The 12,254-nt window shown below is 38.0% G+C and overlaps 1 protein-coding gene across 7 annotated transcripts in view; it reads left to right on the top strand.

Annotated features, from left to right (window-relative positions):
• Positions 1-5,465, top strand: part of EYA4 (EYA transcriptional coactivator and phosphatase 4) — a 140,970-nt gene extending 135,505 nt beyond the window's left edge. For 6 of the 7 annotated variants that reach the window (XM_059842067.1, XM_059842066.1, XM_059842065.1 and 3 more), the window contains 3 exons: positions 1,329-1,450; positions 2,747-2,847; positions 4,485-5,465. In XM_059842067.1, the coding sequence (XP_059698050.1) occupies positions 1,329-1,450; positions 2,747-2,847; positions 4,485-4,565 (304 nt within the window). In that variant the 3' untranslated portion in view covers positions 4,566-5,465. Of the gene's footprint in view, positions 1-1,328; positions 1,451-2,606; positions 2,708-2,746; positions 2,848-4,484 lie in introns of all 7 variants that reach the window. The other variant, XM_059842068.1, reaches the window with a different exon arrangement.
• The last annotated feature ends 6,789 nt before the right edge of the window (positions 5,466-12,254 follow it).

Here is a 12,254-nt window from a genome sequence, read left to right as displayed (position 1 = left end):
CAAAAATCTTTTTACTAAAAGTCCGAGTTCCCAATATTGAGACATAAAACGTATTGTTCCTCTGAAACAATAAAATTGTGAACCCTGCTGCTGCTTAGTAAGCCATGCAATTTGTATCTTACCAGAAATCCTAAAAAATCCTGGTTTTAAACCACAAAAAAGAGCAACATTAAGTCATCTTGCTTTCTGATCATGTCTGGGAAAAAAACTCAGTGTCAAGTGGAAAGAACAAACTTGGAAAGACACAAAAACTTTTCTTTCAACATAACAACTTTTGCAATAAGCTTATCTCTTAATTGTTATTTAACAATGTGTGAAGCACTGCAGGAGAAGAAAAGTAACAAATTTGTGTAAGCTGTTGTATTTAGCTCTGCATTTCTTTCTGAAAGTCTCTTCTGAGAGACTTTTGGTAATGAGGCCACTTGAGCATTGGTGGATGAGTCTGGAAAACTGTTATCCTTCACTCAGGATTGTTAAATAATAGTCTTTTGTCATGTCTTCAAGGAACTGTGCAACTGAAAACCTTCAGAAGCTACCTGTGAGTCAGCTAAACATTACTGAGATGTTATAACAGGAAACTGAGATACATAAAGGTGAAAATAGCAGCCTAGGGTCTTGCTTGGAGTTTGTGGAAATGCCAGGAGGAAAACTCACAAGCATTTCCTTTCAGCTCCATGTCCACATCATGGTCATGCTCATATTCCAGCCTGTGAGTGCCTGAAGTAGCTCAGCTCTGAGTTCTCTGGCCTGCACAACTTCTCTGTTCAAGTTTCCATCCTCACCATTCAATGCTAGCTTACTAACATGATCATTCTTATCTCTCCCTCTCTTCAGAGATATTCTTACTCTTGAAACTTGAAAAAAGCAGTGCCATTGTGGAGAAAAGTGTATATAAAAGAGTAGATAAAAGATAGATAAAAGAATAACAAATCATGTTTTTGTGTTCTCTTAATTATTTTATTTTGCTGGTAGCTACTGACAGTTAATTGCCAGCATGAAAGTTATGCTTTCAAAGCATTCAAATACCTTGTTTTGGAGGCTGTTGATGGTCTTAAATATCTGTATTTTGCTAGACCCATCTTCAAAGACCTGATTCTTTATACACCAGTGTGGAATATTTCCTACAAATCAGGCCTACATATTTTTAAAGGCTTTCACCAGGGGTTTTATGTACATTTTCTGTAAATGATGGTGCTGAACAGCTGTACTGTGTGAATGGAAGTAAATGTTGAGGGATCTTTAATATGCTCTCCACAGCTGGTTCACCTCATCAACATTTAGGTCCTGTTTTAAAACTATTTAAACTTAAACTATTTCTCTCATTTTAGGAGTAATTGCGTAAACGTGTTGGTAACAACAACCCAGCTTATCCCAGCACTTGCAAAAGTTCTACTGTACAGCTTAGGTGGAGCTTTTCCTATTGAAAATATATACAGTGCAACCAAAATAGGTAAGAAAATTATTCTTTCCATTCTGACTACAATGCATTTTCTTTTTTTTTTTCCCTCAGTAATGGATATATTCCAAAACACTTCCCTGACACTTAGCAGTTTTCGTTAACAGATTTAGGCATTGCATGTGCTCAGATGTCAAAGAATTCCAAATTCACCTTCTTTTCAGTGATGCCTAAAGGAATAGAGATGCTGATTAAAAGCCTCAGAAACTCCTCAGTATGGTTCAGAAAACAACTTGCAGAAAAGAATGAAGAAAAGTTTTTTTTGTGAATTCAAATCTGAGCAGAAATTCTGTTAAATTAAGCTCTGCTCTGACCTTCAGCTCTATGCAAGCCAGGCCACAGCTTCACAAACCTTTTCCTGAGGCATAGTATGTCAGTGATGGGAATGGCAGCTGTTTCTGACAGAACCTGTGGTGCTGGATTAGAAAAAAAGGGCACTTCCTCATTCTGTTCACAGCCCCGTGCCTTTTGTGCATTATGGTTTGGAAATGTGTGGCTTCTGGAAATTGCATGCAAAACGGTAAATCAAGAGAAGCAGTCATTCCTGTGAAATGTGATGCAGCATACAATGACTGATAATTTTGCAGATTTTGCTAATAATCAGTTCAGGAATGCTTCATTTCCATAGCTATGACAATCTTTGTAGCATGGAATGTGTCACTTCATTGACAAAAGGATTGCAATATGTTTCATAAATGATTTTCACAAGGGAAAAAGCAGTGCATATTCTAGCAGTGTCAGGTAGAACTATTATCTCAGTCATCATTTAATTAAGTTTTTTCATTACTACAACACTCATTGTTGCAGATACATTGGAATTAGGCTTTCTACTTTCCCAGAAAGAATATTATTGCAATAATAAGTAAATATTTAAATTCAATTATTCATTTGCTGACCTATTCATTTTTGCAGTGCTGATAATTCCTTTGTCTTAGTGGCTTTCCTGTAATGATTAAGAGATCTAGTTTTACCTGAAACATCTTAGTGTCATTAAGGGAATCCGTTGCTTCTTACCAGATTTGGCTCTAAATCTCAAGGTTGGGAACCTTTTAAAAGTAGTAGTAGCAATGTCTTACCACTGCAAAAATCCTCTGTAAGGCTTTGCCATAACTCACTTGATAGCTTGAATAAACAGTGCATTGTTTTTCAGGCAAAGAGAGCTGTTTTGAGCGTATAGTGTCCAGATTTGGCACTAACATAACTTATGTTGTGATTGGAGATGGCCGAGATGAGGAACATGCAGCTAATCAGGTAACTTCACTCTGAACTCTTATCTCATTTATCTTCCAGGAAAAGAAAGTTGCTTTGAACGAATAATGCAAAGGTTTGGCAGAAAAGTAGTATATGTTGTAATTGGGGATGGTGTAGAAGAAGAGCAGGCAGCAAAAAAGGTAACCTGTCTTCTGAAATGTTGGTGTGATACATAGCTACTAATGCAAGCCTTTCTGTTTGCATTTCTGTCAGTGTTGCACAAAATGACAAATAATTTCAGTCCACAGATGCAAGACAACAAGAGCATGATGAGACCAGCACTTAGAGTAAAATGAACCATTTGGATTCTAGCATTTGCTTCACTTCACTTTGGAAAGAAAAAAAAAAAAAAACAAGCCGAAACCAAAATATTTTTTTTAAAACAGATGGAAAAATAATGCAGAAAAAATATCTGACAAACTTCAAGCAAATTAAAAGATAAACAGAAGAGATAGAAAGGGTTATAATATAATGGTTGGGTGGTGTTTTTCTTAAAATGCTGAAATTGGGAATGTTTCAAGAGAAGTGTTACAGAGAATGTGGAAAACATCTAAAGGACTGTGCAAATTTTTTTGCTAAGATAGATGAAGACCCATAGTTTACTGGGGCAAATATGATAAAAATATATTTTGCTTCAAGAAAGACGTATCTGCTAACGGAAAAAGAACACAATGTAGAGATTTTGCACCAAAACTGTATTTACAAAAAAGAACTGTTTCCTAGTTTCCTCATGATAATTCAAGTCTAATTTCAGAAGAGAAGTTTTTAATGTTCAGAAACATCAAATTAGTAATTCGTGCTGTTCTTCCCAGTATAACCCATGGAAGTGTGCAGAAAATTATTTTTTTCCTCTCAATGTCTGTACAGGACCAGTTATGTAAATCTTGTTTGTTGTGCTAGATGTAGCAAAATTAAGCACTATCTTAGCATTGTGGTTGGAGTGGAGACAAAATGGAAATAACCAAAATGCTCATTCCAAATGGTTCCTTAATATGGGTACAGTACTGGTGATGGGTTCTTTACAATTTTTGCTAAACAGTGGTGGTTGGATTGTGGGCTTTCTGATTGGGCATGCTTTTTCCTTAACATTGGCTATATTGCATGGATAGATGTAGAATTCAGAGAGATGGATAAATATAGCACATTTCAAATAGATCTAAACACAATGTTTAAGTATGTGGTTTTTGTCTGTTCTGATGAATTATTGAAGGAGAATAGTATGTGTACCTGCATCTCTCACAGACACTGATGCTTTCTGCAACACAAATTATCTTTTCTTAAACTAGAAATGTGTTATTTTCTTATCCAAAGACATTTCTTTTTCTGTCTGGATGGAGAAAACATGTAATTCAGCTCTGTTTTGAAGTGTTGAGTGAGACGCATCTTTTCATGGAAGTCGTATAGTCCTTTAAATGATGATTCAGTACTTTGCAGTCAAATAAGTGGAGCATCAAATGATTTCCTATTAATGCTCCTTTGTACAGGCTTGCATGCTAGCAATGAGCAAGGAGCTCTTACTAAGTAACAGGCATTTTCCAAATAAACTATTAAGAAAGTTTATCATCTAATTATTTTAACTTCAGTTGAGCTACTAAGCTCAGATCTGTTTTGGTCTGACTTTTGTCAGTACTTGAACAGCAAAAATCAATCCAGAAACACAGTGGTATAAGATAGGTGCTGGTAATCTCTAACTATGCTTGTGTCTTGTATCCTTGTGTGCCTCCCTGTGTCACAGTGTTCATCTTTCCTGATCTTTTCCCTCCTCTAACAAACACAGCACAACATGCCTTTCTGGAGGATATCCAGTCATTCGGACCTCTTGGCTCTCCATCAAGCACTGGAACTAGAGTATTTGTAACTGTGTCCTAAAGCTGGTGATCCTTTTATATGTATGTGTGTATATATATATATATATATATATATATATATATATATATATGCATACATATTTCAAGTACACTGAATTTTTATGTGTGATTCAATGCCTCTGGCTTTACACATATGAATTGTCTTAAGAAGGGAAGAAATATTTGGAATTAAAAATTCCAAACGGAAGAATTCAGATTGCTGACTGGAGTTAAAACATTAGTGCTGCGTAAGAAAGCTCTATGGTCTTATATATGCAACGTTTTTAAATGAATTAAAACTGTGGAGGTTGCTGGTACACACCAAGTGAGCCCTGACAGGAGTGAACAAAGGACTCAAACTGGCAAAGCACCAAAACGCATTTTCCAGCCAACGAGGTGGTGTTCAACAACATTCCTCAAAATGGGATATATTCTCAGCACTGAGGTTTGAACCAGACTTTAGCCTACCTAACCCAAAAAATCTGAATTGGAATGCACTCAGACTGTATAATGACAATCCTGTCTAGACGTGTAATTTGTGTAAATTATTGATGAAAATAATTTACTGTGACTTTATTAGCAGCTGATTTTGGAAGTGGATGCAATTTTTCTTTCTTTTTTTTTTGGGGTGGGGGCAGGGGAGGGAAAGGGTTATATAATATTGTCTCTTTTATAAGTTTGGCAAACAGAATGTGCATATGATGTGTTGTGCCTTAAAGAGAAGACTGTGTTCATGTGTTATAATGTAATAATTTTGGTTAAAAACTCTGTAGATAAACAAAAAAAACCTTTGTGATAATTTTTGACATGACCAAATTTGAAATTCAAAGAAATCAAAGAACAGGGCTGCACCAAAGAATTTAAGTATTTGTTGCAGTAAGAAAAAATAATAAAGGAAAGTTTGTGTTTTTATTTGGATTCTGAATAATTCCACTGATTTTTTGAGAAGAGTTAAGAAAATATTGGGAGGTTGATACTGGGGACCGCTTCCTGGAAAGGTAAAAGAAGAAATAGTTCAGCATCGTTTCTTGATTCTCCAGCAAGAGAACTAAGAGCCATATTCATTAATTACCGAGTCCACTGAAAGCCACACAATGAGTGTATCTGCTGTGTATCACAGAACAAAGTTCCACCCAGCAGACAAAGTGTTCAGGTGGCACTACTGGAAGGTGAAAATGTGGAGTTAATCCCAGATGGGGAATAAAACACAAGTTCATTAGGAATATAAAATTACTAAAGAAGCTCTTATCTGTCAGATGAGGAAATGATGCTACATTTAGCATATTCAGGATCAACACAAGCTGCTGAAATTGCTGGCTTGATGGCATAGGCCATTTCAGGAGAATAATCCACTTTGGTAAAGAAAACAGCATTTTGGTAGCAGCTTTTCCATTCTGTTCCATTTTCGTGTATTTTGTTTTGGGTCAGCGTGATTTTTCTCATCCATTTTTGATTGCTCAACATAACTACACAGGGACAACCCTAAATGTTTTTGAATCAGAAATTTCAATAGCATGTCAGGCATCTGAGGAGAGGATAAGGAGGTGATTTTCACGAAGAAACATTGAGAAATAGATCACCTTATCTTCAAGAATTTCTATTGAAAATTATGGTCCAAACAGCAACAATTACCTTGCAAGTTTTGAACATGCTGCCATATGGAAAATGAGCAAGATCCATATTGCACACAGGGCCTTTAATGTTCCATGTGCAGCTGCAATAACAGCAAGTGGCTCATCTCTCCTGGCAGAAGGTGGAAACTACTTTTTCAATTTTTAACACTGTATGTGGAGACACCTGAGGCTGAATGTGCGCTGACTGTGTGAAGAGGTATTTGCAAGAGAAGATGTTAAAGGCAAACTCCAGGATGTCTGCACGAGCACAGTAGTCAGCACTGAGATGAAAATCCTCTGTCTTTGTGCTCTGAAGCCATCATATGCCATAGTCACCAGGCTTTGTTCATTTAAACTTTGTTGAGGTTTTTAACAAAGTTACTTGGTAGGTGAAAGCCGGAGCCGCTGCAAGTCCAAGGTGAAGCTCCTCTATAAATTCATAAAAATGGATTTCATTGCTGTGTTGGAATTGGATGTACAAGTCACCACACAACAAACTAACAATAATTTTTTTATCACTGGGCAGTTTAAAGCCATCACACAAGACTCCCCACATATGAAAGCACTGTAGACTAGGTAGATACTTGGGTGATAGATTTGTGTGCCCAAAGCGAAAATAATTATGCATACCTTCTTTATATTTTCAGTACCTGGAAATACATGTCATAAAAATCTGTAGTACAGCTTTTTTAGTTTTTCAGGTGGGAAAAAAACGTGTTTCTACTGGAATGCAAGAGAACTTTAACCCCTTCTCAAGTTCCAGCATTACATAAAAATCTCAATGTAAACGATGTGACGAAACAAAAATTTGTTTGGTTAACTAGCTTTATTCTCTTTTTTTTTTTTTTTTTTGACATGTCATATTGTTATTTAAATGCATGAAGTAATATTATTTCTCAAGTTATTTGTTCAGCTTTTCAGTGTTCTTTTCCTAATCAAATGAAAGAACAAAAAGTAGCCCAGCAACAGCCGTTGGTTCTTATTAAAGGTTTGCAGTGCCTTCTTTGGAGTTGTGCTTAGCTTTCTGTGGCAGATATGGCTCAATTAATATATGGACTTCTAGAGAGGAGATGGAGGCAAAAGGAGGGAACTTTTACGGAGCATGACAAGGTTCTGTGTGCCACCATAGCAGAAATTAATCGTTAAAACAAGTTATCCACATAAACATGTATCCAAAGAAAATTCAAGGATGTAGCTCAAAAGGCTTTGCAATATCAAAACCCTAAAACAAAATTTTAGAGAATGAATACTCTCTTGCTAAGCAAAAATTGCTATATATCTTTAAATAAAATTGTGTAGTACATGCCTGCCTTGTAGAGAGAATTTAGTCTATTTTCCTGCATGAACAATACTGAGGAGAAAATAATCAAGGCAGAGACAGTCACACCAGACTGTTCCAGATGGGCCTAAGAAGATTAAACTGGAGGTTGGTCACTTTGACATTGAGTGCATTTTAATTCAGAAGCATATTAATCAGAAACTACCTTCCCTTCAGCCTCTCCTCAACAACAAGATTGAGCACAAGGCCCCAGTTGCAAGTATTTTGGGCCAGTGAAACAGAATAAAATGCCTCCAGCAGTTCTCAGTATACAACCTGAATGTTCCTTAGGCATTTGAGTGGTCAGCTTGCAAAATACAAATATTGTGTGATTACAGTCATGGGATAGCATCTTAGACATAACTCTGTGCAGTTCAGTAGAAGAGGGCAGAAAAACCTAAAAATTACTCGTATTTTTAGATGCCTGTGGAGATTGTGCACAAAGATATAGGTAGCAGCTAGCTCCCAGACCTGTTCCCACCTGAATCCAGTGTGAGAAGCAGTGTTTGCATCTGAAGCAGATGCAGAGTGTGTTCCAGTGTAAGCATTAACAAGGGAGATGAGGCCAAATCAAAGTCCTCTAAACAAGCACTCTTCATCTTGGGGCAGATGAAATCTTACATCCCATCAGAACTGCAGAGTTTATGGAGAATATAGGCTTGACCCACGATAGGAAGGCTTGGTTTTAGCAGTGAAGTTGTATCCAGATCCAGGGTTTCAGTTCAAAAGTCATCTCTGCTTTATAGGATTGACACCTGGCATATGCTGTAAATGAATATGGTATTTAGTATCTCTGAAGAGGAGCTGAAGTGACATTAGCCAAAATCCCAGCAATAGCAGCATTTTGGAGATTTGAAGCCAAGGGTCTCTGTCATGTATTAGCAGATTATAGTTTATTAGGGCCTACCTAATTTAAGAAAAATGTAAATTAAAATTAAAAGCTTGTAAAATTATGTACATCTTTACTATTTCTCAATAAATACACTTGGAAGTGTCATTTTCTGCACTATACAATGTTGCAAGTTGTTTGGTTTGTGATTGAAAGATGCAGTGTCTCTTACAGGAGCTGAGCTTGGACTCTGAGGTCCACGCTGCCCCTGTCGCTCCTGCCTGGAGAAGCCCTGAGCCCAAATATGGGTCTGATAGACACTGCCCCACCTGTGGACTGTGCCTTGCTCCACATGCAGCCTGAGAGACAATTAGCAGCTCTTGCAGTGTCCTTGAAACAAAATACAGAAAAAAAAACGATTGGATGATGTAGACACAGTGTATCCATGTAAATCCCCATGTCATTCACTCACTAATGTTTTGCTAATACCTTTGTGGTCATGGGTTGTTCAGGAGACAGACTGGGCTACTGAGGAGCAAGTAGCCTGTCCAGTTGAAGACCACCCTCATGAAACTCTAAATGTTTTTGAGAGCAGTACTTTATTATTTAGTGAGGTGCTGAATTTTCTTTTGAGGCAGTTCCTCCACAGTCTGCTATCACAGATGCCAAAGTGGGATCACAGAATTGTCAGCACACTTAGATGTGACATTATGATCTTGGGAACTACATGGCAAGTGGCAGAACCTTGGTAGCCACAGTGATTCAGCCACAAGAAGCAGCTTGTAAGTAGTGGGCTTCTTTGCAAGGGGTTAGATTAAAGCATGTCTCTTACAAACACAGCTGTTCTGTCTGTACATCTGCTGCCTTCTCAGTTTTAGGAACAAAAAAAAAGATCTGTCAAAAATCAAGTGGATGAAATACAAATAAATTTCATCTACTGAGCAGACAAACCCATAGTAAACAGTTTTACAGTGTGTCTCCCAAATGGGTTTGCATGTGACTCCAGAGAAGAACCATTCAGTAACATTTCAGAAGAGTGAGATAAAAGGTAGTCAGAAATTGGGTGATAGCACAACATTACCTTCATTTCTCATTGATGAGAAACTCAGGGCTATCACTGTGCTCTGCACATGATGTTCACAGTGATGAACTAAAGTAAAAATATCATACTGAGAATATTTATGGGTGGACTCTTCCTCATTTGGGTGCAAAAATGCTTCTTCATCATTATCCATTACCTATAAAACTCCTCCAGAAAAATGCACTTTAGGGTTGACTTGTTTGATTAATTTTTTTTTTTTTTCCAAACAAATAATGGATTCTGAAACATTTTGGAAATGTTTATAAGTCTGGGAGAAGTTTTTTTATTTTCCAAAAGCCCAGGCAGTAGAGGGAATTCTGAGAAAGTCAAAACATCGCAAGTTTGTTTTTCCATGTTAGTTTCTCTACAAATTTCAAGGTCTAATTTTCAAAGGACTGAGTATCTAACTTGAAATAATTAATTTAAAAATGAAGAATTTGTTTTTCTGGTTGGAAAGTAAAGATAGAAAAGAAGAAAACACCAGAAAGTTTCAGAAATCAATTTTTTAAGTAGACAAGTAAAGAAACTCCTTTGGTACACAAAAAAAGATTTCTCAAATTTTGCAGATAATTTAGGGATCAGACATCCATGTAAATATTATTAGAAATTTACATATTAGAAATTAGGCTATTAGAAATTCATGTACTTCAGTGAACATGAAGCAAGAGAGCAGAGGGGTATGAAGGCCAGGATTTATAGGAATTATATGAAGGAGTCAGGCTAGAATGGAGCTTTATTAGGTTCCATTTTTCTGCCTTGCTCATAGTGTCTGGGAGAATGGAGTGCAGCAGAGAGGCAAATGGAAAGTGATTCATGTTTCCCACACTACTATACTACTGTGCCCTTCACCAGGAAGCACACGCTTCTTCTACATAAAAAAAAAACCCAAAAACAACTGGAGCTATTTGGAAAATATTAGAAATTGTTGACTCACTGAAACCAAAATGTGTTTTGGGAGTGCGCACACCAGTGTCAATGAATGGAACTTTTCTAGTCCTATTTAGAGAAAGAGTGAATCAAGGGCCCACCACATCAGCCAGAAAAACAGTCTGAGCCATTGCAGGAGTCTGGTGCCTGTGGCTCTCAGCTGACATATCAAGCCCCTGTTCTGTGCTTTCAACTTGTCTGAATTAGGGTCTTGGTTTTTAGCTTTCTGACTCAAAACAGTTCTAATTTGGTCCAATTGTGAAGAGTAATGTTTCTAAAATTAGGGAGGGAAAAAAAAGAGAAAAGATAAGTGAAGAAAAGAAAAAAAAAAAGAATCAGCATAGGGAGATTATGTGTAGTATGATCCTCCTGGATAGTGGAGCAAACTCCTGGCACTTAGCAGTAGGACTTTGCTGGATTTTTTGGGTGGTGTTGGGGCAGCCTTGGCTGGCAGCCAGACTCCCACCCAGCAGCTCTCTCAGGGTCTGCTCTGTGCTGGGGATGTCTGGTGCCAGGGGAGGCTTCTGCCTGTGTCTCACCAGCATACCCCATGAGCAGCCTGTAGTGTTACTTTTATAAGGATGCATTAGCCTCAAATGATATCTTTCTCACATGGAAAGCTTTTAGTTTGATTTGGTTTTATGGTACAAGCCATGACTGGAGCATGTGTTATACCTCTGCAGTTCATGCAAACCAGAAACCCTTAATGAGAGCTGTGCCTCACGATCACTCATGTTTAAAAGCCAAACAAAACAGGGAGGGAAAAAATGGGAGAGGGAGAAAAATGGAGCCAAGCATGGAGGGCTGTTCCAGTCAAATGGCATATACACACTGATTTATGAAATACAGTCCAACTCTCAATAATCACCACAGACCACTGACGCATGGCAGCTGATGGAGGTCGGGTAATTAGCAAAGCCCAACCTCTCCAGTTACTCACTGGGAGCTAAAATGAATTTATTGCAAGCTCTGGATAGTCTCGGTGAGGAACACAGTAATTAATGTTCAACATGGAACTGCCTGGTGGCCAAAAGAGATGCAGTGTAGCCACCTGACCCCCCATAACCAGTTGAAAGGGGAAACAGCCAGACCAGCACATGCCCCTTCTCATGGGAGCCAGTCACTCCACTCACCTGGCCCCTCACCTTGCCCACCACAACCTTGCCTGCCACCATTCCACCAGGGAAAGACAATGACCCAGGCAGCATCACGTCTGGGTGTGGCCCCCAGGGAGCAAGGGGTGCAGCTCCCAGAGCTTTGGTGATTCTGAGTTGCTTCTAATTCCTCCTTAAACGAAGTTGGTTCTTGGTGGAGCAGGTATCCTAGCTGGGTGGCATCTATTCACAGAGGAAAAGAAACAGCTAATCTGGGGCCTCAAGAGGTCAAGAACTGCTCACCCCAAAAGGTATCCGAGCACTTGCCAGCGTTTTTGTTTTTCCTCTTTACCTAAATGCTTAGAAGTGAGTTTTCTTGTCTGGTTAAACTGCAGTTCCTCAAAGGAAGTTTACTTATAATTGAAAGGCTGACTCAACCTTCACTCTAATAACCAGGAGAACACAACAATAAAATGAAACAATAAATCATTGCTCTGACAGTAATGAGGCACTTGCTTAGACATTTATCTGTCCTTTTACAGGGCAGTAATTTTATGGTTGAAAAGCCTTGGGTTAAACTTAGTCTGCAAAGAAATTGCCAAGCCCTGGCCAAAACTGCCTCATTTAGCAGACGGTAACATTGTACATAATTAATGTATTCATTTTCATTCTTAAAAAATAGTAAATGCAGCATATTTGAACTTCCTCTTGAAAGCTAAATTTATTATCTACAAAACATTGAGACTGTGCCAACTGTTTAAAGGAGATTATGTCCTGTCTTTCCCCTGTTTTCTAACAGTTTTCCCCTAATACCACCTGGGTGGCTCTTGTCTGTAAG

Source organism: Haemorhous mexicanus, chromosome 3 (assembly GCF_027477595.1).
Source record: "Haemorhous mexicanus isolate bHaeMex1 chromosome 3, bHaeMex1.pri, whole genome shotgun sequence".
In the NCBI taxonomy this organism is placed as follows: domain Eukaryota; kingdom Metazoa; phylum Chordata; class Aves; order Passeriformes; family Fringillidae; genus Haemorhous; species Haemorhous mexicanus.
Note: the sequence above shows the minus strand (reverse complement) of the source record. Positions and strands in the feature narration are given on the sequence as shown.